Genomic DNA, 23,302 nt, shown 5'->3' on the forward strand with positions numbered 1-23,302 from the left:
TAAATTTTAAACTGACGATTTAAAAATATCTTGAAAAATGATCAATATATATATATATATATATATATATATATATATATATATATATATATACATACACACACAACATGGAATAAGTAGATAGGACAATTTTTGATCATTAGGCAGATCACTATCGAATATTGATTTGTGAGTTAAAAATTTAAAAACAGCTCGATAATAATTTGAGTGAGAATGATGTTGTAATTTCAAAATCTTTCATATTAGATATTTTCTAATTTTGCATATACATCAACAGATACATCAACAATATATTCTTATGATATTCACATTCTTTTAACAATTTTCTTAATAATTTAAAAATTTTTTTCTTTTTTTCAAAATAGAAGTACTCATCTAATGAGATTCTGTATTATAATATCATCAAGAAGTGAAAGTCTGTATATGCATTTGCATAATTCCAGATAATCAAAAATATATTCTCATCATATTTGCGCTTTTATGCAATTAACAGTATTCTGGACGATTTTGTATAGTATAACTTAAGTGCAAAATATATCTCTAAGATCTTGTAAAAATAAATGTTTAAATCGGAAATTTAATAGTTTTTAGTCAGTCAATATTAGTACCACTTTTCTGATACCTATGTCTTTTTCGTACCTCCATCCCCCTACGATAGGACTTTTCATCTAAACCTAAAGCCTTCACCATAGCCCGACTCCGCCATATTTTAACTGTATAATCGTCACTGGTTGTAACTAACATTTCAGGATCGCGTGGATTAAAAGCTACTGAATTGACTACATCACTATGAGGAAATTTCGCTAAGCAAATTCCATAATGTCTGTCCCATAAGTAACCATGTTTATCTTCCGCACCACTGCAAAATATAGCAAATGCTTTATACTTTGAAAATATGAGATCAATATCAATTTAAATTAATGCAAATGTATTAATTACCTTGCTACATATTCGTTACATACATCCAGAAATATAAAGAAACATTCATTATTAGGCGTATATGCTTTGTGCGCTCTTAACATCGTGCCAACTTGCTTTAGCGTTACCAAATCGATTACGTGGATATCGATTTCTTGAGCTATCGGCGGCGGTTGTAAAGGATTGGTAATGACGTAACCCTTCGGCCACGGTCTTGTATTTACATAAAGATATCTAGACACATATCCATTATTAATTGTATAAATCTCAAGTACACATCTCTACACTTAGTCTATGTGACAACATTGATAACTGACCTATGATCGGGAGAAAGTCCCATTCCAATAATGTGGCCATGAAGATCGATTAAATGATCTATTTTATCGAATTTGTCCGCCACAGATTCATAATTTAACCAATCTTCTACTGACGGAGTATTCTGTCTCTCTCGCTCCCTCTTTTGTTGCGCTATTCTCTCGCGCAGTGATGGTCCTGGATCTAATCTTCGTGGGAAAGTGACTAATTTAATCCTCTTAAAGCCAACTTTATGCGGAGTATATGTTTTTGAGCCAGTTGTAAAAATAAGAAGTTTCTCGGGATTATTGGCTAACTCATCTGTATCACATTCCTCGGTTATTGAAGATTCTGTAAACTCATTTATTGTCATCATATCCAGTGATTAAGATTATAATCCTCTATATCCACGTATTTTCCTACCTCCAGACTCACTTTCCTCTTCCCATTGCGGATTTTCACTTTCGCTATCGCTGTCATGTGGCTTTTTTTGCATCTCAACTTGCCTATATTCCTGGTTGTACTGTATAGGACTAGCATATTCAAAACCATCACCAAGTTTTCTCCAATTTGAAAATGCACCTTCTAATTTACTATATCTATTATGTATACATATTATGTAATATTAATCACTAATAAGAATGTATGGCAGTTATATAACATATATATAAAAAAAAGAAATTTATACTGTATTCTGGATGATGTAATGTAGTACACTGGTTCTTCCTGATTTTGGGAGCTATTGGACTCGCCCGAGGGCGATAACAAATCCTTGTGACTCGGTGGATTTCCTTTTTCTTCTTTTGTATTCGAGGAAGAAGGTTGGCTTTGTTGTTCAGTAGATTCAGCTGGAGCAGGTGCTAAACAATTTGCAACCATAATTGCCCTAATTGAGGAAGCATTTCCATTGTAGAATCTGAAAATCATTAAATATATGGAAAAAAAAAAATAATCTATTTAAGAGAGCTTGCTTACGTTTCTAATGGAAAGTTAAATTGAATTAAGGATCGATTAAAAAGACATGGACATTTGTCACTTTACCTAAAAAGCTGACTCATAATGGGCACATGTTCGCTGGCTGATTCCTGGTTTGCCTTATTGAGCCAAACTACGCTAGTACTGACCAAATGTGCCAACCAATGTAGATTTCCACTCAAAAGGTAACGTTCACTGTACCACGTACCAAATATGTCATATGGTTTATTCACAACTCTACATTGGAGGTCAAAGCCAGCTACAAAGAAATAAAAAAACAAATATGAGTATTTATTTGATCGAGATAATTGATTTCTTTTATCAAAATCTCTGTGATGATCAGATAATCTTGTTGACTGCCTTATCAATCTACACCATATAATCTTTATTTTATTGATATATATAAGATCTTAATCTCTTGTTTACACTTACGTGCTACTCTGAATACTGCTATTTCTCCCGAAGTACTGTGAGGTGTACCAAAATGGACACCAGACACAAGAAGTAACGTATCTGTACAATTAAACTGGGAAAATTGTGTGTACTTCCAACTAAACGTCTTCATATCATGCAAATATTTTATGGTAACGGGATACTGACTTTGCCATACCTAAAATAAAAGCATATGAGTGATAAATATAAATTTGTGTAATAAAAAAGAATGTACAATCACAAAATAAAAGGAGAACTTACAAGAATATATCCATCTTTTGAACAGGTTGCAAACATTTTGCCATTGTGGGAAAAGCTCACATGTAAAACTTGATGTGAATGTTCCTTAAGAACTTCAGTTTCTATCAGTGGAGTATGATATGCTAAGCGTTTAAATTCTCCTAACCAGGAGGTTTTTCCTACAAGAGAACAATAAACCTAAGACGAATTGATAAAAAAATACATGTGCATATAAATTAATCAATGTAAGATAAATCTCTTTATGTACATAAAAAGTTCTTCTAGAATATCATTTTTTAAAAGATACAAAAGCAAAAAGTAAAAATTATATGTATATCAATTCTTAATTAAAGAGTCTTGACAGTTGTAGCTAGATGTTAGCATTGATATTTCTCACGTGATTTTGTATATGAGAATAATATCACATTAAATTAAATTGAGAATTAATTTAATAATAATGATGCTATCAAGAATCTAATATGACAATAATGCCAATAAGAAAATCCTTTCTCCCTTTTCTTATTAGCATTATTGCTATATTAGATGCTTGTTAAAATCTTTATTATTAAATTGATATTTTATTTAATATTGATATTAGTATTCCAGTTCAATTTAAAACTGTGTGTCAAGACTGATAATTCATTCAGCGCACAATTTGACGATTTTAAAAATGTATATAAAATCACACATAAAATATCAGTATTTTTATATATTGGTCTATATTCTTTTATTATTATTTATGTTTATATTATTGTAAAATTATCTCATAAGAATACATGAAAAGAAAAATAGCATTATAAAGAAGCAACACAATGAACATTGCCATTAATTTCTCAATTAGGAATAATAAATTTATCTATAATAAATTTACTACAAAATTTTAAGTTTACTCATCATTGTATGGTGTATTCTTTATTTTAAATATCGCTTTGATATTGTTTTTTATTATTATCGCTTTCTCGTTTATTGCTTTCACAAATGCCATATGTAGAATCATCATTCGATTCAGCTGGATTCAAAAGCTTTGCTCCGAGCTTGAATCGATCTTCTCCGAGAGTGGATGATACAAATTTATATTTCCAACATGCAATATCCGGCGGAAAATGTTATTTTCAATCGTGTTAAAATGATGCGAATACACTCGTGGCGAAACACATACCTGGCACGATGCCGACATCCGGGTCTATCTTGTACGTCCGATAAAATAAATACTTCCACAGGAACTCGTCGCGCGACACTCGGTACCACGATCGGCACACCTCGCCCGCGGTCATCAGCTCCTTCGGCGTCAGGTACTGGAAGATGCTCAGGAGTATCGAGTCCGACATTACGTACCAGTTCAATTCGCCCTCGTAGTACTCGCTGCCGTCGTCCGACGTCTCGCTGACGACCTCCTCGTCGGAGGACCGTTGGTCGGCCCGCGCGGTGTCCTCGACGTCGTCCATCGTCGATGCTCGTCGACGCGCGACGGTTTATTTACTGGAACAGCTGATACCTGTCAGCCAAGGATACGCGAGCTCGACTGAGGTTAGAATCGCGTAGCCCGTCGTTCACAACCGAGCGCATCGCGTCATTCGCGTCGCGCAACACCACGCACGATAAAAATACGATACGAGCTGTTGCATCTCAGAAAAGCGGCACGCATCCGTATCAATTCGTGCCCGATGTTACGCCCGCGAATGGAACGACTCACCCGCTGCCTCTCGATGAATTTTGGAACGCCCCGATGATGTCGCAAAGAGATCATTCCCCGCTCCGAGCTCCGCGATTACGACATGACAGGCCGGAGCGTTTCTTTTTTTACTTGCGCGCCCTAAACGAGTTTCTTAATTCATCGATTAAATAATCGTATTATGCGCGAATGCAGCTTTTACAAAACAAAGTGAAATAAAAGACTCCCCTGTATATAGACCTTGAAGGAAGAAAGAGCGCGAAACCCAAGGAAAAAAGTAAAAGTAGAACGAACGTATCTTAAATTTGTTAAATGAGTAGATCTAATAAATTTCGTCCTACCTTATGCACTTGATGTTTCCCTTTTATTTTTTAAACGTCTAAATATGTAACATTTTGTTTCAGCCTGAAACTTTCAGTAAGCGGTAAAGAATACAAGTAAATAAATATAAATTGTATCTTCACTATTTTAATTTTTATATCCTGTCATTGAATTTGTTCAATGCGCAGAATGATGCCAATCGCACTCAACTGCCAATTCCAACGAGTGCAACCAGTAGTAATAGGCTGGCTTGCTAAACTCTTCTACTTTTCATTTTTTCTCTTTTTCTCTCTAACGTGACTCCAACTTTTATTTATCTTATTTTAAGTGTAAAAAGTACAACACGCAGTGCAGCTACAAATCAGATCTCGTGTTTACCTTTCTGCGGGCTTCCTAACCTAGTTTAAACACGTATTTATAATTTTACAATTGAATTAACGATTTATAAATAAATTTGATGTTTGTACGAATTACGCAGAAAAAGAATTGTGTATTATAATACAAAAAGTTTGTGTATGATTTTTTGTATAAAATAAGTACAAAATATACACGTGTGTTTCTTAGGTTATTTCAGGTAGTGTATAAGTTTAACAAAAAAAGAAAAGTAAAATTATAAGATGAATAAGTATGTAAATGAAGAAAGTAAAACAAAGTTTTATTTACAGGAAATAATGTTAAAAGCATATTAGTTAATACTAATTAATACACTTTTGTGGTAACACTGGACGAAAGTCATTTCAAGATGTTAAGTCTAGTTTTAAAGCATGCCATTACTCCTACAACTTTATTAACTCAAGTACGATCTGTCCATGGGATAATTCAAAAATATTTTGTACATGACAAGAATATATTTTCAACAGCAACAGCTATTAGAACGTTTCTATCGAGACGCGCAAGGTAAAAGATATGATCATAAAACATTTGATAAAATATATTTTATAAAAGTAATATATATTTTAGTTAATTATTGAGACAATAATATTTGTATAAATCTATACAGGATATTCTTGATCTGCTTTCAATTACAGGTGAAAGAGATCAAATTAAAGCGAAATATTATTGTCAAAGTCAAAGAATATCATCAATATTAATTCACAATTATTTGAAGATTAATGACATTTAATTGACCTACTATTAAAAAATTATCAACTCCAAGTTAAATTTATAAATGCTAAAAGCAACAATATCTCTGGAATATCCTGTATATTTTACATTTATAAATTATTAATGTGCTATCTTACAAAATAATATAAACAAAAAAATGCAGACTATCTAATAGAGCAACACAACCAATAAGTGCTCTTAAGTCTAATGGATTGGGAAATAATTTATTGGTACGTCGACAAATGTCACAATTGGATATAAACACAAATATATTAAACAATGTGCTTTTATATAAATATGAAAGGAAAGCTTATTTTCGAAATATGAAACTTTTTGGAATTGGACAAATGTTTGGTTGGTCAATATTGGCTTTTTATACTTATAAACCATCATTCTGGGATATATTCACCACTGATATAAAGTTTAAAGAATATCTCTTCAATCATATGTTTCGACTTAGCATGTTTGTTTTCTCAATTTTTGCAGGTAAGACTTTATATATTTATATATGACATCTTTTATATGAATATAAAATAAAAATTAATATTTTATGGATATGAATGAAAAAGATTTACATATTTTTTTTTAAGTAATTATTTAAATTTATAAAAAAATTAAGTAGACTTTTTTTGAGATTATGATATTTATTTTGTAGGTCCTCTCGTATTTCTTGCCATTTATGCTGCTTGTGCTCGTAGTATCAAGTATATCATCTTAAATAAAGGTGGTAAAACCCTTTCAATTGTTACTTATCACTTGCAAAAGAAGAAGTCCACTTTTACTGTACCAATAGGAATGGTAAGAATTACTGTACATATTTATAAATGTAAAATTAATATTTGATACGATTAATAATCTAATATAATAATAATATTTAATGCTTTTGGAACAATATAAAAATAATAACGATAATGTTTTTTTCACTACCGATATAAAGTTTAAAGAATATTGATTCATTTGTATATTTTGACTTAGCTGGTTTCTTTCTTCATGTTTTGTATATGAAACATTTTCTCAAATAAAATATTTTTTTTAAGGCAAAGTGCACCTCAAGCAGACAAAGTCCAGGAGTTCTACCAGTTAAAGTACAAAATACATCTTTCTACTACCTGGTTGATAAGCAAGGCACATTTATAAATCCACAACTTTTTGATCATGCATTCGGATAATTATTTAATTTTATAGATAAGTAGTATTATTGTAAATATGTTCTCTCGTTATAATACATTATATAGGTTTTTTAAAAAAAAATGAAGTTTTATCATATATTTATGATTTATGTATAAAATATAAATACATACTTAGAACTATCTCTTAGAGATTAGAAATGTTAATATATATAGATATACTAAATTGCAAATTACCAAGTTAACGCTGAAATTCTATGTTATTTTTGGGAAAAAAGATTATCTTTTTTACAGATTATTTATATTGGTATTATAAAAAAGGTACATTTACAATTTATATTTTCTGGAAAAGGAAAGGAATGTTAGTACAATATTTATGCACAATTACACATAAGTACTATATTTTATTGCACTGAGATTAGTTTTTTGTTCGTCATTGGTTTTTAAATCTCTTATAATGTAAGAGTTGGCGGAATGATTTTAATTAATGGTTAACATCATTTTTCAATCAATATCTCTGATTTTGTCTGTCATAATACTTTCCCGAATATTTGCTATATCGGTCACTGTAGTCATCTTGATACTTGTCTTCCGGTTTATAATAAACTTCAGGTGCTGTAGAACCAACACGACCTTGCCAATAATGAGTCCAGTATAGATCCTCTGGATTGATGTCGTGTGGATGTTTGGCATTTTTGAACACATGTACGCAATATACAAGGCTACCGATCAATGTCAAAAATCCGAACACAAGAAATACTATTCCCAAAATCCTAAAAAAAGAAATTTATATTATATACAAAATTTTATAAGATATATTTTTAATCATACTTTTCTTTTCCGCCACTAATAATTATTATAAATATGGATTGTCATAATTTTGTAATCATAACTTTGCTCTTTATAATTGAAATCATATTTCAACAGATTGCAAATATAAAAATTTATTACACAGTACGCTTACCAAACAACTAACGGCTGGAAGAATTGTATGACAATAACGAAGCCTAGAGTAACTAGAATCAAGCCAAGATTAAGAAGTAACATGAGGCAACAGACGCCCTTGGTATTTGGACAGAACGGATTAGGCGTTGACATTGTTTCCACAATTATCCCGCCTTTTCGTGACGTACGAGTTTTCACTGTCGAAGTGCCTGACCTGCCGGAACCGTAGCTATAATGACTAGGCGCTCTGTGGTCCAATCTCGAGCTTGGTGCGAGGCTGTGGCGCGATATCCGACTGTTCGTAAGACAAGACGTACATTTTACATTACTAGTATATTTACAGCATATCGAATATTACGTTTATAAATCTGACCTTATGTCGGAAGTGGCTCTATATGCAGCGCTGGTGACATATATATCTGAACCATTGTCACAAATGCTGCCGTGCGAAGCACTTTTGCGAAGCGCATGCATACTTTGTTTCGAAGATCCAGATAGTACCGAGTCACGAGTATTATGTGCGCTTCTGGATCTCCTGTCTTCTTCTCTATCATATTTGTCCGCGTGATTCTTTCTCGTAGGTTTCACCTGAAAAGAAGTTTCATAGAATTTTTAGAAAAATAATGATTAAATTTATTAGAGGACGAATATGCCAATATAATAAAACGGAATATGCTTTAAGTTAAAAGAATGTACTTTTGTCGGACATATAAAATACATTACCATGGTGGTACGCTCGTTAGCAACGATATACTCGGATACGGTGCGATCCGAAGGAGCTCTATGGCTCTCTTCGCCGTCCGTAATATAATCACGATTTGGGTTAATGTGATATCCGACATATCTCGAGGTATGCATTTTGGAGTCTGTATCAGTCGACTCGTGCACAGGGAATGTCAAAGATAAGTACGTAATCAATAACTCCCGTTTAGCTCATCTAAAACAGAAATAAATCAATAATCAATATAAAGAATATAAATGGCTTAAGGTTCTAAAGAAAAAATCTTAAAATTACAATAGTGCCAACTAATCTAGGCACGTATACAAAAATGTTTTTATTGCTCACACAAGAATAATAAATGTTGCGACTCTACGGGAAAAAAATATCTATCAATTTATCGAAATATGTCAGAAGTTACGGTTGTTAGAAAATAAAAGGCAGGAGAGGATTGTCAACACAACATAAATTGCGTTTCTATTCTTATTTAAAATATATTGCATATTTTAAAAGAGAATACTTTTCATACGCATTATTTACGTTATCAACCTGCAACAAAAATACTTTACAACGTCGTCGAAAGGTATGGATATTCGCGTTCTAAAATCTTGCTTCATATATTTTTCGTTTTTAGTTCTGTTTAACAGCGGTTTCAATTTGGGACACGTTCTATCTACTTGTGTAGATCTCCGCGATCGAATGCAAATTTATAGGTGTGGCGTTCCTTTAAGTTCTGCCTGCGCATAACGATTGCAAAACGGTGCATCATTATAAGATTGTCTCCCGATCCGTAGGCAGTGCCCACGGCGCGTTCATCGCATTGGGCAAATCCTTATTTAGTACGATGATGTCATTTGGCAAGGACATGTGCAACATCTTCGATCAGTAATGCGCGCGTACTCTTCGCCTCTCCCGATCGTTCCCTCGCAATTCTTTCAAGGCGGCACCTCATTGATTGTTTCATAATAAATTATCACGTATACTGTCACGGTTATAACTTTCTTTAAACGTACGTTCAACGCGTGATATTTCTTTGACCTTTACTGTAAATAAGAATCCTGCGATTGTATTCTTAAATAAAAAAAATTTTTGATAAACGATATAGTGATAATAATCGGATTTTATATCGCGTCGAATTCGCCCAGAGAAAAGTTATGTTTAAGTTGATGAAATCGTTTCTTTAACTTGGTTTTTTTAACTTGAAGTAAAAATACCTTTCAGGAAAGTAAAAATTTCTTTGATTTCAAGAAATGACGTTAATCTTTTTTAAAGTATAAATTTGTACAAATTATTTCTTTAATTTAAACAAATAATTTTTTAATTTAATAAAAGTATTGACAAAAATGTAAGAAATAATTATTTTGGTTTTAAAAAAATATATATTTTTTTATTTTTAAGAAAAGATTTGCGTTGCACAACCATACTATTTCTTTAACTTTCTGTAGTAAAAGAAACAACTAAAAAATGTCTTCAAATTAAAGAAACTTTTCTTTAATCGTATCAATGCACAAATTTCTTTGACTCAAATATTTGTTGATTTGAAGAAACCTATCTCTAGGTGAAATGATTTTAAGTGAAGATAAATATTGAAACACAATAAGAGAATTAATTGATATTTGGAAACATAACTAATTAAAATTGAGTCTTATTTAATTATAGAATTAAGTAGTGCTGATTTGTTATGTAACTGATATACATTTTTTAGTTTTCTAAACTGCGAATAAATTTTCGGATTTGACATATAGCAATAAGTTGAATAAGAATAGTAATATCACAATATTAAATTGATTATCAATTTAATATTAATTTGATTACATTATTGCACCGCCCATATGTCATGAATTTTTTTCTTTTTGAGAGTACAATTGCAGGAATTCTTTTGAGCGAATTAGGCTTATCATTAATTAACTCTATTTAAAGATAAATTTTAAATACGAGACATAATTATATCATGGAAATTAAACACCTGAACTTTCTTATCGTAGATGCAAATTGCTCGATCCCTTTTCTTCTCGTAACTTTGTGAAATTTGTCTGTAGCAATTAATTGAATTAAAACTCGCTAACAAAGTTCGTGTGAAAATTTATTTACTTTCTACGGAACAAACGCGTGACGATACCGATGATTAATGCCATCCGTCGTCTAAAATACGTTCACTCTCATCAGCCAACCGGTTATTAAGCTCCTGCCTTACGTTTTTCTCGCATTAGTCGTAATTTTTAAATGGACCTCGTGCACGCAGAAGAGACGAAGCGACGTGCGCAGGCGCCGTAGATCCGATGCTGCGACCTCACCTGTGCGCGCAGCACACACCATCCTCCCACGATATAAATCCCCGAAAAACAAAGAAAAGAGAGCGAGAGAAAGAAACGTCAATGAGATGTCGGAGCGCGAGCTGGGAGCGAAGCAAAGTGCGCCTGGAGCCTGAATCCGCGCGCTGAGAGCGTCTCACGATCGAAGGACGCACACGCGCTCGCGTCGATCGGCGCGTGCGGATCATCGCGAGATCGTTGGCGAGGGGCCCGCTCGAAGGGCCCAGGCAGGAGGGCCTTCGAAGGGAGTGGAGCTGCCATACCTTGGCCGTCTGCCGCGGGAGATGACGTTCCCCCGTGCCGAGATCCTTATCCCCGGGTGATTCCTCTCCTCGTGGCGACGCGCTGGCCGAACGTGGCGTGCTTGGATCGCCGCGACATATCGATCGCGCTCGGTCACGCGAATATTCGCCACCTTCGGTCCATCCCGCGTTTCTCTCCTCCTCTCTCGTTCTTCCTCTTCCTCCTTGGAGCCTAAGTCGTTACCGCACTGGCTCAAGGAGCACTCGCGACTCGCGACGATCCCGGCGCGGTGTCCGCGAAACTCGAGACGCGATCGACGACGTCCGACGTCTCGGAGCAACGCGATCGCGGGCCCCGCTGCTCTCTCGTCCGTCTCGCGGCCAGAGTCGACGCTGGGAATGGTCGACGGGTTCGCCCCGCGACCGCGAGCGAAAGGCGCGTTTATCCTGGCGTGTGCGCTTTTCCACCACGCTTCCGTCTGACGCCTTTAAAAGGCGAGCTCAGGTGTGTGAGCTAACTAGTCCTCACCGCCCGCGATCGCGCGTTCCTCCGACGCCGGATGTCTCGATCCACCTCTGCGCGAATTAAACGGATGTGAAATTAGGTCACGAGTCTCGCCAAGGGATGTGTCTATCTGCCTTCTGTCCTACAATTTACAATTTCTGCCAGAAATGCACGTTTGAACGCAAAATGCAGAATACAAATGACGTGAAGGATGCTTAAGCCCGTCTGCTACCGAACTTAACTTCAGTTTCTCCTTTTTGTTAATTTTAGAAGAAGAAACTAAGTTAAATCGAGTTTAATGTTAATTAAGCTGCATTGATGCAAATGAATCTATTTTAGTCCGACAAATAAAAGTAAAATGGAGCTTTGAATTGCACTTTCTCTATAAATGAGTATTTAAATCTAGAAATAGAGGATATAACTCTAATTAAGATAAACGTTCCAATGATTGAACATCTATCTATATCCTCGACAGTGATATAGGTGTCTGAATACTTACATGTCAATAAGACATTTATCTTATTAATAATTAAAAATGCAATGCAACAACGCAATAGAATGTTTTCATACAATTTGCACGGTACATACTACATAATACTATGCTTTTCCAAGTAGAACGCAAAGTCATAAGAACATCATAATGACATCATTATGATTTTATTATTTATAAGTCAATAAATATTACCTTTATGGCATCATATACGTTGTTGAGTAACAAATGAATGACTTTTGATAGCATTATGACTCTTTGCACATTGTTTTATTGAAATTGTCAAGATAAAAGTTAATGTACTCCTAAAAAAATAAGAAATATGATGGTTAAAATAGTGCGCAAGGGGCAAAAAGATAATAGGCAAAAAAAAAAACAAACAAGAAACAGCAAGCAAAAGAGCACATTGTAGATAAGGCTGGGCAAAATACATTGTTAAACTATTTGAAATACAAAATACGCGCGGCAATCTTAATATTTGAATTATAAATACAAAATACTTTTAATCTTATTATTTGAAATACAAAATACAAGACACTCCAAATTTTTTTTTATTTGAAATACAAAATATCTTATAATTATGATAATATATAATGTTAAACTCAGCGAAGCGCTACAACATTGCGTGAAAGTTTTAAACTGGTTTTTAGCCGGCTGAGCGGAAGCAAATGTACTTAGTAGATATTAGTTGCAATTGAATACGTATTAGGTGTAATTGAATTTCATGAGAAAAAAAATTGGAATTTAATCAAGATTTTCATTGTATTAACTAGTAAAGGTTGAACAGTACTGGTGTATCGATAGAATCTGAGCAAATTAACTGATTTGTTATTTCTCATAAATGTTTCAACATCGCGGGCCTCAAAAAGGATCAATAAAGTCAACAAAAGTTGTGCATTATAAACAGAGAAAATACAAAGTATTTAAAATGTAAAATAGTGGCAATCTAAGTATTTAAGTTACAAAATACAAAATACTTTTATGTGCTCCGCTGAAATACAAAATACAAATTGTATTATATAAATACTGTATTTCAAATATGCCCAGCCCTGATTTTAGCCTTTAACGCTACTAATTTTTTGTTTCTTCGTAGAAGATGAGAATTTTGCAATGATTCTCGAGATGATAATTGATAAGAATGCAATCTGCAGCATCGTAGAGACTCCGAAAGTAGTTTTACGATCGAACGTAATTATGCAATATAGATCCTGCTCTGAGAAAAAGAAAACTGGTTTTGAAAGCCAGTTAATTCGAGAGCAGCGATCTCAGAGATCAAGAATCTGTCAAATGAATTCACGATTCTCTTTTAGAGCAGACATATCGATTTCATTGATCGTGAATCGCATTTGAAACTTTTCTAAAGGCTCGAACCTGCCAAGGATTAATCATACAAATTTCGATTATCCCGTGACGTTGCACTTATCGCGAAAATTCTAGGGTTATTGCAGTGAATAAATAAATGAGAAAGTTGAGTCAGTTAACAAACAAATAAAGACAATTTAATATAATTTTCGAATAAAAAATATTTTAATCAAATCTGAAAATTAGATTTAAACAAATCAATTAATTTGCAATTTATTACTTTGAAATTGTATTTTATCATTTATTATTATATTTTTTTATTTTTTGGCACAAGAGGCATTGCGTTCCGTTTTTGGCGAAAGAGATAACGAAAAAATTATCACAAAATATTTTTAACATAAGCATTATTTAAATCAGATAAATATTTATTACAATATACTCAAATAAATCTTTATTATTATAATAAAGAAAGGGAAAAAACTGATTCAATAGAAAATAAGTAAATTTTCGAATGTTTCAAAATTTCATATTATTGTATCTTCGTAACTTTAACTTAAGAGAATAAATTAAAGTATAATGAAACTATATTATATACAGAATCATTCCTAGCATGAAAATATAAAAGACAGTTCTTTCTATTACATTAATATACAGTTTAATCATAATAACTGTTTAAAAAAATATCGAGTGCCAAAATTGTGAAAACTGCCAACGAGTCCCGATTTTTCCTACTGGTGATCAATCGATACAGTGATCCTATTCTATTTTTAGAACCCAATTTTTCTCACTCTCTTGTTGCAACAAGACGCGACTGCTTTATGAATTTAAAAAATTATCATTCTTATGACGACTCAAAAATTCAATTTTATATAATTTTGTGAATTTTTGTGTATAGACCGCAAAAAAAGGGCGAGAAAGTTTCGTACTTTCGCGGCTTCCAGTACGCATGCGTGAGGCAGAAAATCGCGCGCCAAAACTAAAGTCTATTCAGCCAAACGTTCCGATGCCGACACCGCGTTGTTGTAAACATCATCCGCTTTCGACGAGTCCTACTGAGTCCTGCCGTTATGAGCCGTCATCTGCCCGCGTTTAGTTACACACGTCTTCTATGAAGGTTCTCGTGTATGGAAGGTTGACATGTCGCAACACGGAGCTGCATTGCAAACGTATAATCAAGAGCTCGTCAAATGTAATTCCTGTTTAACCTATAAATTATTTGTTACCATTCATAAGATTGTGAAGGAAATGGGCAAAAAGTAGTATAACAGTCAAAAGATTTTTGATTAATTTAACTTTTGATCGATTGAGCTTTGATTTTGGAGATTGTCCTTTCTTATTTGTAATTTTAATTCGATGTCAAAGGCACCTTGAACACGACGAAAAATTTGTCACTCAAACGTCAGACTAAAGATTCCCAGTCACTTTATTCCACATACTAAAAAAAAAATTGTTTTTCTAGGTTTGGAAGAGATGAAGCTAAGGCGAGCAGAACTCCAAGATCAGATAGAATCTCAGGAAGAGGAGAAGAACAACTTGCAATGCGAAATCGAAAAGCTATCGTGTAAGCTTACACAATTAAATGATAGCTTGGCAAAAAGAATAACAGTCAGAAACGAATATGACAGAACTATTGCCGATACCGAGGCGGCATACGTGAAGGTAAAGATTGTATTTTATTTATTAATCCATTTTAAATGAGATGTTGATCTCTCAAGTGTTATGTTTGCTTTATTGTAGATTTTAGAAAGTTCCCAATTATTACTTAATATGATAAAAAAAGAAGCTGTGTGTCTGGATCAGACTTTAATAAAAGCCAATATTAATAAGCAGCAGTACTGATAAAATACAAATCTCAGAAAAGAATTCGACAAAAAATTGTGAGGGACCAGATCTCTAGAAAATGTATTTATTAAATTATCAATGAATACATTATCACAAAGGTATAGTAATTAACAAGTACAAAATTGTAAATATATAGACTTTTAGAACATACAAGTTTTTTATAGCCTCTGCAAAATTTATTAACTGTACAAACGCATAATGTTAATATATATTAATTATGTTAGTTGATTATTTTATTAAAATAATATTAAGTCATAGATTTCAGTCTACGTGTGTGTAATATAACATAACAATTTAACAGAATAATCCTATTTTCAAACTTAAGCAATAAATACATATTTAGTGCATAATTTATTATAATTGTAATTATAAATACTAGTAGCAGAATTATATTATTTAAATGCATTGCTTCAATGTGTCTAAAAATTTGACTTATATGATAATACTAATGTCTAAAAGCTTAGAGGATATTATATATTTAAAGAATGCTATAGAACAAAATCTATTCTAGAAAAATTACATATTTTTACAAGAAATTGAACGTTTTCACATAATTATAATTTTACATTATATCTCATTTTCTTTCATATATATCGAGCTATATGTGTGTACGTATATCTCAATTGTATTATAATTTTAAATATTTTTGCTGAGATATTGTAATGCTTTATTTTTTAGTCTTAATTGGAAACCATGTCTAAATCCATATAATACTATCCATATATTATGAAATTTTTTTGCATATTCTAAATAGATTTAAGCATTTCCCAAAGCTTTCTGCTCGTTCCATATTTGTAGAAGTTCACTTGAATCTTCATACCCATGAGACGTTATGACATACTTGTAACTATATTTTGTATAAGCTTTTTTATAAAAATGAAACTCTTCACAATGAAATGGTACTATATCAGCTTTCTTAGCTACTAAACCTAGAAAGATATCATCGAACCTGAAGTGCTTAGTGTAGAAACTAGTGTAGTACAAATCCAAAAGAGCTTCCTTTGACAGGATATATGCACCAGCTGTGACATATGGTGGCCATAAATTATATGGATATTCTTTTAACGTGACATACCATTTAGAAAATTTATGCCGATGTGGCGCAGCTCGCATAAATACGAATCCTGCAAACAGTCTAATGTCGTCTGGCAGCTCAAAATCGAAAAGCTGTCGCTTTATTCTATTCGACATAGATGCATTTAGCCTGAGCAAATATTCATTTTCTATTTTACGATTTTCATCGATTTGTCCCTCTTGTTTTTCACGCAAATTATTTTTCTGATCATTATTTGTAGACCCCTGAATGGTAAGACTTTGCGTAAAAGACATTTTGATTTTTGAGTCGTATGTTGTATTTATATTATTAAAATTAACGTCATTATAATCCATTAAATCCGATCGTTTGATTTCTCTTTTGTGTGCATTATACACTTTTCTGGATTCCATTAAATAAAATGGATAGTTAGCTGGGTTTCTAATAAATGTCGCTACATTTTTTACTGATACGTACATATCGTCATCGACAAACATGTAAAACTTTGAATTGGGACAGTACTGAACTAACCACTTGAAACTCATCATTGTTTTTATAGTATTATTATAATACGAATCTATAAAATTTGCCTGTACGATATCTTTGTAGATCCCTGCCTCTAGTTTTAGTTTGGCATCGATTTCTTGGTCGTCTGGATGTGTACCCACCACAAAAATAGTCCTTGCTGGCACATCGAAGAATCTCTTTTCGATTCCCCATGAATTACGTATAGCAGTTCTTCTATCAAAGTTCTCTATAGCTGACTTTACTATATATACAAGACGAAGTGTGTCGTCCGCATCTTCTTTACACTTTTGCGGCTGTTTTAAGATAAAAGCGTATCTGTATTCGTTTATAGGTTCGACCTCGGGTTTTTCATTACGCCGCAGAGCATTCACAAATTCATGTACGTTGCCTTCGTACGGATATACAAATTTTTCATCGTACGTGATCTCAAACAAGTGAACAAATGCTCCAAAAAATTCTAAAAGCGCTATCATGCCAAATATAATAAGCACGTATCCCAATTTAACTTTTGATATGGCTCGGCGACATCTTTGAAAATAAAGGCGGAATAAGTAATTTTCGAACAGGTAACAGCACATTTTGTCAGCCAAATTTCTGCATAATATTCCGTGCAAATTTTCTCCCTCGAGTTTTCAGCCCTGCAACAATAAGTCTTTACGTAATATAAAATAAATTGGCTAGGGGGAATTAGAGCAAGTAAAGATACTTGAATATAATAAATGTAATTTATTTATCAATAAAGAAATATAAGAAATAAAGATGTTTTGTACTAACTTTTTCAGCTAACATATAAATAATAATCATTTAAAATCTATATAAAAGGCGAATCTTAATTGTATAAAAATTTCAGGAATATATTAAACGTGAAGAATTAGATGTAACATAATTTGAGCCATCAATTATGTAACAGATTGTACAAACAATTGTTGTTCTTGGGGCAAGAACGTGTTAGATCCTAAGTGCGTTATTAGCCCATAAAGTTGTTACATAAAGTGTTAATGTAGTTCAAAAAATGATAAAAGGAAAATGTAAGAAAAGAAGAGGAAACGAATGTTCTGTAATTACAAAGAAATTAAAATTGTGAAAGAAATGTGATATGCATACATAGGATAGATTAAACGACTAAGAATAAAAACACATGAACAATAGACCATTAGAAACATCCGTTATCACTGAACACTTTTTTCCTTTCTTTACTTTTGTACTATCACACTTCAGACTACATTTTATCTGACAATTTTATTGGCTAATAATTTATTACAGTCTTAACATGCCTGAGACAAATTGTTTATACGTTTTTTTACAAAATTGTTAACTCAAGAATCATTTTTACACAAAAACTTAATTCTTCACTTTTAATATGTTACTGAAATTTTTATGATTAACGTTTATATCTTTCATATAGTTTTAAAACTATTATTAATATATTAGCTGAAGAAAACTCAGTAAGTACAAAACGTCCTAAAAACTCAAACCAGCCAAAAGAATAGATTGTAAATGTGTGCTGCATATTGGTAGAACTTGAGCAATAATGGAGTAACAGTTTTCTGTTCTTCTAATATCGGTATACGTAAATGTACTAAAAAACAAATAGGTCCTGCATTATGATACCATGATAGGAAAGTATATGCTTTATTTTTTTTTACTGCATTTATGTTATATTATGATTGGAAGTTATAATGGTAAAAACAAAGCTTAAAAAAAAACAGTGAATAGGAATCTGCTCTACAATCTTCATCAGGCTAGGGTACTAGAATTTTGCTGAGTTTCTTAAATTTGGATTTATATACAGTGGCATGCAAAAGTTTCTGGCCAGTGACATTTTGTACTCTAATTTATTAAAAAACAGCCTAATAAAATTTTCATATCAGATATGAGTATAAAATATAGGTAACAAAATAATATAGTAAAACAATGATAATTATGAAAAATTTATTAGGCTGTTCTTTCATAAATTAGAGTACAAAATGTCACTGGCTGGAAATTTTTGCACGCCAGTGTGATATGATTAAATTAGTTATTACATCTTTGCTGTTACTTGTTTCTTTGATCAATTTATTTTGTATTATTGCCTTGCATATGCAATGAGCTTGCAGACTTCTATATGTTTTAACCGCTTATTTTTTTATTTATTAAGATACTAATTCATAGCTAGTTCATTATCGGCTCATTGTCAAGAAATGGTTATAGAAATATTTTTAACTTATTTTCTCAACATTTCTGTTTCTATAAATTGAAAATGCAGTAGGTATCAATAGGTAGCAACTACATTTTTTTCTAACGTGCAAATGTAATGTTTAATTATTCTAATCATTAAATGAAATTAATAACAAAATTAATAACAGTCTATGTTTACAACTCAAATTTATGAAGTGACAACTTACGAATTGTTGGCAATCATTTCTCGTTGAGAGAATATAGGAGAACGTACAAATATTGTTCACACACAAGGTGTTTCATTTTAAAAATATAAATGCGAAAGGCGTAACATTTTCCTTGTTTTTTTTTTCTTGAACGCCAGCTGACCGATCCCTTTCAGCAGAGAGGAACCTGAGAGCTGCCTGAGAACGGCCATGCCGGTCTTTTTTTTTATAACGCTAAAATTCCCGCCGCACTAACGACACACATCCATTTAGGCCGGAATATGAACTAAAATTACATCCATTTTGCGACACTGTCGATAAAAATGGTTCAAGTCTATGCTAAAATTATAGGGTGGGAGTACCCCCACTACATGATTTTAGCATAGACTTTAACCATTTTTATCGACAGTGTCGCAAAGTGGATGTAATTTTAGTTCATATTCCAGCCTAAATGGATGTGCGTCGTTAGTGCGCCAAGAATTTTAGCGTTATAAGAAAAAGGCCGGCATAGCCGCTCTAAGATGGCTCACGTGCTCTCAGGTTTCTTTCTGCTTTCAGCAATATTACAAGTGCATCCAGAAGTGGCTCGTGGCGCCTCTACAGGAAATCTGTTCCAACTAAAAATCCGATCACATGCAATGGACTTGACAAAGTCAATAACTGCAAATTTTGAAAAAGTCTTGTCACAATTTTATGTCTTTTTGTTAGAGAAAGATTTTTAGAAAACAATGTTTTGCAACGTGATATTTGATATTTTTAAAATTATATTTAAAATATAACTTGAAATATAATTTGAAAATATATATTTAAAATAAACTTTAAAATTGTATTAAATTTTAAAAATATAATTAAAATAAATATTTAATATGTAATATATGAGAGAACAAAAAAAGGAGAAAATAATGATTATTTTATATTGACATTTAATTATTTTATATTAATTTAGAATACAGTGATATTTTGCTTATATATTCATTTATATTATAAAAGTATTTGTAATTTGTCAAATTTATCAGTTCGGTCAGTTATTTTTTTAGTGCCCCCAAAATGCTGGTTAAGTTGACTCTATCGCGTTCATTGTCCACACTCCTGTTCATCTGCCGTGCTTGCGAATAAACCCAGCGACTCGGAAGGATGCACAGTTTGCGTTTTATTTCGGGTTGATTGGTTACCGATTGGCAATTCAATGATGAAACTCTGAATACAATTTGCAAAAAAAGAATCATTGTATTAGCAATCTTTATATTATTTTCATTCGCATTTCAGACAATTATTCCCTATTTGTTCCACATAATTAACATATTCAATTATTTTTTGCGTAAATGTAATATATCTTTAAAAATTCCATACCATTGACAAAAGTTTCTTTTATTACAAAATAATATATAAAAATAACAAAAATAATATATAGGACCGTCAAATGTGCATACTACAATTAAAACAATACATTTAAAATCTAGATAAGGCCAACAAACAGTCGTAGCAGATCTTATTGTGCTCAATAATATATTTTATGATTTTTATAGACATTTTGTATTTCTTCAAAACTGCGCGCCGTTACTTTTGGTATTGAAACACAGTTTTTAAACTATAATAATATAACAATATGAAATCAATAATAAATTTAATACTAATTTAATACTAATGTTTGCAAATATTTATTATGATTCTCCCTGTCCCCAAATAAAAAATTTGTTGCGAAAAATGTTACCTCAGCTAGGATTTGAATTTGGACCTCTCTACGTGCAGGCATTTAAGTTAATTTGACCTTTATATCATCGAGACCTTTTAAATTTTAATTGTATTATACACTTTATTATTTATTGTTTACACACGTTGGTCGTTTAATACGTTCCCTTAACGGTTGTTGTGATAAATATTATCATGCTTCAGTGGTCGAACTGACTAATATTTTTCGCAACAAATTCTTTGACGAAAGGGAGATCATAATAGATGCTTACTAGCGTTATTGTTAGTATATTACTTTTTTTTATTGAAGATCGAAAATAATTGCGCAGAACTAAAAAATGTATATAAAAATCACCCAAGAAATACATTTGATTTTTCAATTTTCATTCTCCAAAAAAATGTCGATGTCAATGAGAGATATAATATTGTCCAATATAGAATTAAATCTCGCGATTTTGGTATCGATGATATATGTGAAATGTTTATTTTAATTATTGTTATTAGTCATTATGTATTATACTGATATCAAATGTTCTACTTTATACATTTCTTTTTTAAGATTTTTTCGGTTTGCAATCTGGCTAAGAAGATCGGAGATTTTTGAGAGATCCTCATATTAATTCTTTCATATTTCGTTACTTGTCGTCAATTATAAAATTTTGCAGAAGCTTTGGAAATCGCTTAATGCAAATTGTCCGAAATTCGTGAGTTCGAGACTGTTGCTCGAATTGCTCTTTCTCGTACTCTGTTGAGAAATCTTGCGAGCCAAAAACTCGATGGAAAATCGAACTCTCCGTCTCCGCGTTGGAAGTTGCGCGGTCGCTTCCAAGGCATCCTCCGTCGCTTCGTTTCTACCTTCAGATTCCTTGTAGTGTCTCCTTTGAGGAGTCGCACAGGCCGCTTGTTCTATAATAACATCTTTTCTCACACATTGTCTTTGTAAGTCACTTTTGTAAGCCGACATTTTTATCCATGACATTATTCGACGCGATTGTTCGCTTGTGCGACTTTCGAGAACTAATCTTTTCCCGTCCAAGTGGTTTACTCGCGAGCGCAAAAATTCACTGCTCATTCTCACATGATTCATTCGTTTCGCGTATCATAAATAAATCGCGAGCTCGTCTCGTTTCCGCGTGAAAACGGCGAGCTCCTTGCCGCGGCGTCGTTCCTCAGCACCTCGGATCCACTCACCGTCGCCGATGGGTCTTTATCGATCGACCGAGCGGAAACGCGATCGGGCGAGAGAAATGTCTCTGACAATGTTTTCCGCTCGAAGGAATTAGCCGCCGACGTCGTGGGGGATATCCTCCTTCGGCGTTGGCGATAACATCGATCGTTCCTCGTTATGAGTACGGATGTCCGCTCGCTCGGTGCCTTTCGACCTCGATCCCGATAATTTGACACTACGATTATTAATCCCCATATTAAGATTCCATCGCTCATCGTCCGTCATCTCATCGTTGGCGTCAGTTGCTTCCGTTAAAACTTTCGGCTGACGACCTTTTGCATCGTTTAATATAAACGATGCAATTTTTAGAAAATTTGTTTTTTGGATCAGAAAGTCCTGCGTATGTGTTTTAAATTTATAAAATTTTTAATTTATAATTAAATTTATAAAAAAGATGAAAATTGATATTTTTTTCTAGCTAATTGTTGAAGAGCGACCCTTCTTGTGTGTGTCTATATATTTTGTTTTTCTCGGAACGTATCGAGTACCGGGAGGCATTCGTGTGTTAAAGACCGTACGCAAAAATAAATGGCAAGTTTATTATTTTTATGATACTATCTGATCACGCTGTTCCAAAATTGCCGTAACGATACTTGTACTATGAATAAACCTTATTGTCCCTTGCAATTGTCGCACGTACACTTTGTAATACATCCAAATGAAATGATCGAATTCTGCAATCTTTAAATTTATCGCATTTCTTGGTCCGATTCTTGGTGAACTTAAAATCACATGTCCTAGAAAAAAAAGAAAATGATTATTGTTTTCGGTATATATGTGAATCGTCCGGAAATAAATGATTATCAGATCTCTAAGTTAAATATGGAATATTTAAAGGTAGTCGGACAATTATATTCGAAACTGAAATTAATTTCTCAAACAAAATGAATTAATTTAAAATTAACGATTATATTCTTTCTCCCCTACCAAAATTTCAATAAATTCAGTGTCACCTTTTCGGAAAAACAATTTATATATATATATATATATATATATATATATATATATAGAGAGAGAGAGAG

At 32.7% G+C, this 23,302-nt stretch overlaps 6 protein-coding genes across 9 annotated transcripts; 2 read left to right on the forward strand and 4 right to left on the reverse strand.

The window, feature by feature from the left end:
- Positions 1 to 202: 202 nt before the first annotated feature.
- Positions 203 to 4,332, reverse strand: LOC105203635 (F-box/WD repeat-containing protein 5). Its single transcript, XM_011172485.3, has 9 exons — positions 4,019 to 4,332; positions 2,881 to 3,038; positions 2,620 to 2,797; positions 2,254 to 2,446; positions 1,901 to 2,128; positions 1,636 to 1,811; positions 1,236 to 1,563; positions 940 to 1,152; positions 203 to 859 (listed from the first exon to the last, which is right to left on the reverse strand). The coding sequence occupies exons 1-9, from the start codon at positions 4,302 to 4,304 to the stop codon at positions 592 to 594; spliced, it is 2,028 nt and encodes a 675-aa protein (XP_011170787.1). The 5' UTR covers positions 4,305 to 4,332; the 3' UTR covers positions 203 to 591.
- LOC105203636 (transmembrane protein 223) lies at positions 4,259 to 7,336 on the forward strand. Of its 2 annotated transcripts, none has more exons than XM_039456702.1 (5): positions 4,259 to 4,386; positions 5,518 to 5,749; positions 6,120 to 6,442; positions 6,612 to 6,754; positions 6,994 to 7,336. In XM_039456702.1, the coding sequence occupies exons 2-5, from the start codon at positions 5,595 to 5,597 to the stop codon at positions 7,123 to 7,125; spliced, it is 753 nt and encodes a 250-aa protein (XP_039312636.1). In that variant the 5' UTR covers positions 4,259 to 4,386; positions 5,518 to 5,594; the 3' UTR covers positions 7,126 to 7,336. The 2 variants fall into 2 exon arrangements, with proteins under 2 accessions (XP_039312636.1, XP_011170789.2); XM_011172487.3 differs by lacking the exon at positions 4,259 to 4,386 and adding an exon at positions 5,028 to 5,426.
- A 131-nt stretch (positions 7,337 to 7,467) lies between these two features.
- LOC105203639 lies at positions 7,468 to 11,871 on the reverse strand. Its single transcript, XM_011172490.3, has 5 exons — positions 11,322 to 11,871; positions 8,752 to 8,965; positions 8,402 to 8,616; positions 8,048 to 8,323; positions 7,468 to 7,856 (listed from the first exon to the last, which is right to left on the reverse strand). Exons 2-5 carry the CDS (start codon positions 8,884 to 8,886, stop codon positions 7,592 to 7,594), a joined length of 891 nt encoding a protein of 296 aa, XP_011170792.1. The 5' UTR covers positions 8,887 to 8,965; positions 11,322 to 11,871; the 3' UTR covers positions 7,468 to 7,591.
- LOC105203638 (Sjoegren syndrome nuclear autoantigen 1 homolog) lies at positions 8,196 to 23,237 on the forward strand. Of its 3 annotated transcripts, XR_005576163.1 has the most exons (5): positions 8,213 to 8,325; positions 14,493 to 14,786; positions 15,057 to 15,256; positions 15,335 to 15,537; positions 22,699 to 23,237. XR_005576163.1 is itself a non-coding variant. In XM_011172489.3 (4 exons), exons 2-4 carry the CDS (start codon positions 14,735 to 14,737, stop codon positions 15,434 to 15,436), a joined length of 354 nt encoding a protein of 117 aa, XP_011170791.1. In that variant the 5' UTR covers positions 8,213 to 8,325; positions 14,493 to 14,734; the 3' UTR covers positions 15,437 to 16,331. The 3 variants fall into 3 exon arrangements, 2 of the variants coding, with proteins under 2 accessions (XP_039312658.1, XP_011170791.1); XM_011172489.3 differs by lacking the exon at positions 22,699 to 23,237 and having other exon boundaries at positions 15,335 to 16,331; XM_039456724.1 differs by lacking the exons at positions 14,493 to 14,786; positions 22,699 to 23,237 and having other exon boundaries at positions 8,196 to 8,325; positions 15,335 to 16,331.
- Positions 15,490 to 19,607, reverse strand: LOC105203637 (beta-1,3-galactosyltransferase brn). Its single transcript, XM_011172488.3, has 2 exons — positions 19,385 to 19,607; positions 15,490 to 17,638 (listed from the first exon to the last, which is right to left on the reverse strand). Exon 2 carries the CDS (start codon positions 17,576 to 17,578, stop codon positions 16,196 to 16,198), a length of 1,383 nt encoding a protein of 460 aa, XP_011170790.2. The 5' UTR covers positions 17,579 to 17,638; positions 19,385 to 19,607; the 3' UTR covers positions 15,490 to 16,195.
- On the reverse strand, positions 20,270 to 22,713 carry LOC120359396. Its single transcript, XM_039456718.1, has 2 exons — positions 21,797 to 22,713; positions 20,270 to 20,560 (listed from the first exon to the last, which is right to left on the reverse strand). Exons 1-2 carry the CDS (start codon positions 22,137 to 22,139, stop codon positions 20,547 to 20,549), a joined length of 357 nt encoding a protein of 118 aa, XP_039312652.1. The 5' UTR covers positions 22,140 to 22,713; the 3' UTR covers positions 20,270 to 20,546.
- Positions 23,238 to 23,302: the final 65 nt, after the last annotated feature.

The sequence above is a fragment of the Solenopsis invicta genome, chromosome 1 (genome assembly GCF_016802725.1).
Source record: "Solenopsis invicta isolate M01_SB chromosome 1, UNIL_Sinv_3.0, whole genome shotgun sequence".
NCBI classification, from domain to species: Eukaryota; Metazoa; Arthropoda; class Insecta; order Hymenoptera; family Formicidae; genus Solenopsis; species Solenopsis invicta.

What these genes read in the sequence shown, in the direction of transcription:
- LOC105203635 (XM_011172485.3), bottom strand. Translation starts at nt 4,304, where the DNA reads ATGGACGACGTCGAGGACACCGCGCGGGCCGACCAACGGTCCTCCGAC. An exon ending in GGATGTCGGCATCGTGCCAG is followed by an intron (nt 3,039 to 4,018) that starts GTATGTGTTTCG and finishes GTTCTCTTGTAG; the next exon opens with GAAAAACCTCCTGGTTAGGA. An exon ending in GGACTTTCTCCCGATCATAG is followed by an intron (nt 1,153 to 1,235) that starts GTCAGTTATCAA and finishes ATATGTGTCTAG; the next exon opens with ATATCTTTATGTAAATACAA.
- LOC105203636 (XM_039456702.1), top strand. Translation starts at nt 5,595, where the DNA reads ATGTTAAGTCTAGTTTTAAAGCATGCCATTACTCCTACAACTTTATTA. An exon ending in TGTTTTCTCAATTTTTGCAG is followed by an intron (nt 6,443 to 6,611) that starts GTAAGACTTTAT and finishes TTTATTTTGTAG; the next exon opens with GTCCTCTCGTATTTCTTGCC. An exon ending in TTACTGTACCAATAGGAATG is followed by an intron (nt 6,755 to 6,993) that starts GTAAGAATTACT and finishes ATTTTTTTTAAG; the next exon opens with GCAAAGTGCACCTCAAGCAG.
- LOC105203639 (XM_011172490.3), bottom strand. Translation starts at nt 8,886, where the DNA reads ATGCATACCTCGAGATATGTCGGATATCACATTAACCCAAATCGTGAT. An exon ending in AGAGCCACTTCCGACATAAG is followed by an intron (nt 8,324 to 8,401) that starts GTCAGATTTATA and finishes TCTTACGAACAG; the next exon opens with TCGGATATCGCGCCACAGCC. An exon ending in TTCCAGCCGTTAGTTGTTTG is followed by an intron (nt 7,857 to 8,047) that starts GTAAGCGTACTG and finishes TTCTTTTTTTAG; the next exon opens with GATTTTGGGAATAGTATTTC.
- LOC105203638 (XM_011172489.3), top strand. Translation starts at nt 14,735, where the DNA reads ATGTCGCAACACGGAGCTGCATTGCAAACGTATAATCAAGAGCTCGTC. An exon ending in TAATCAAGAGCTCGTCAAAT is followed by an intron (nt 14,787 to 15,056) that starts GTAATTCCTGTT and finishes TTGTTTTTCTAG; the next exon opens with GTTTGGAAGAGATGAAGCTA. An exon ending in CCGAGGCGGCATACGTGAAG is followed by an intron (nt 15,257 to 15,334) that starts GTAAAGATTGTA and finishes GCTTTATTGTAG; the next exon opens with ATTTTAGAAAGTTCCCAATT.
- LOC105203637 (XM_011172488.3), bottom strand. Translation starts at nt 17,578, where the DNA reads ATGTGCTGTTACCTGTTCGAAAATTACTTATTCCGCCTTTATTTTCAA.
- LOC120359396 (XM_039456718.1), bottom strand. Translation starts at nt 22,139, where the DNA reads ATGAATCATGTGAGAATGAGCAGTGAATTTTTGCGCTCGCGAGTAAAC.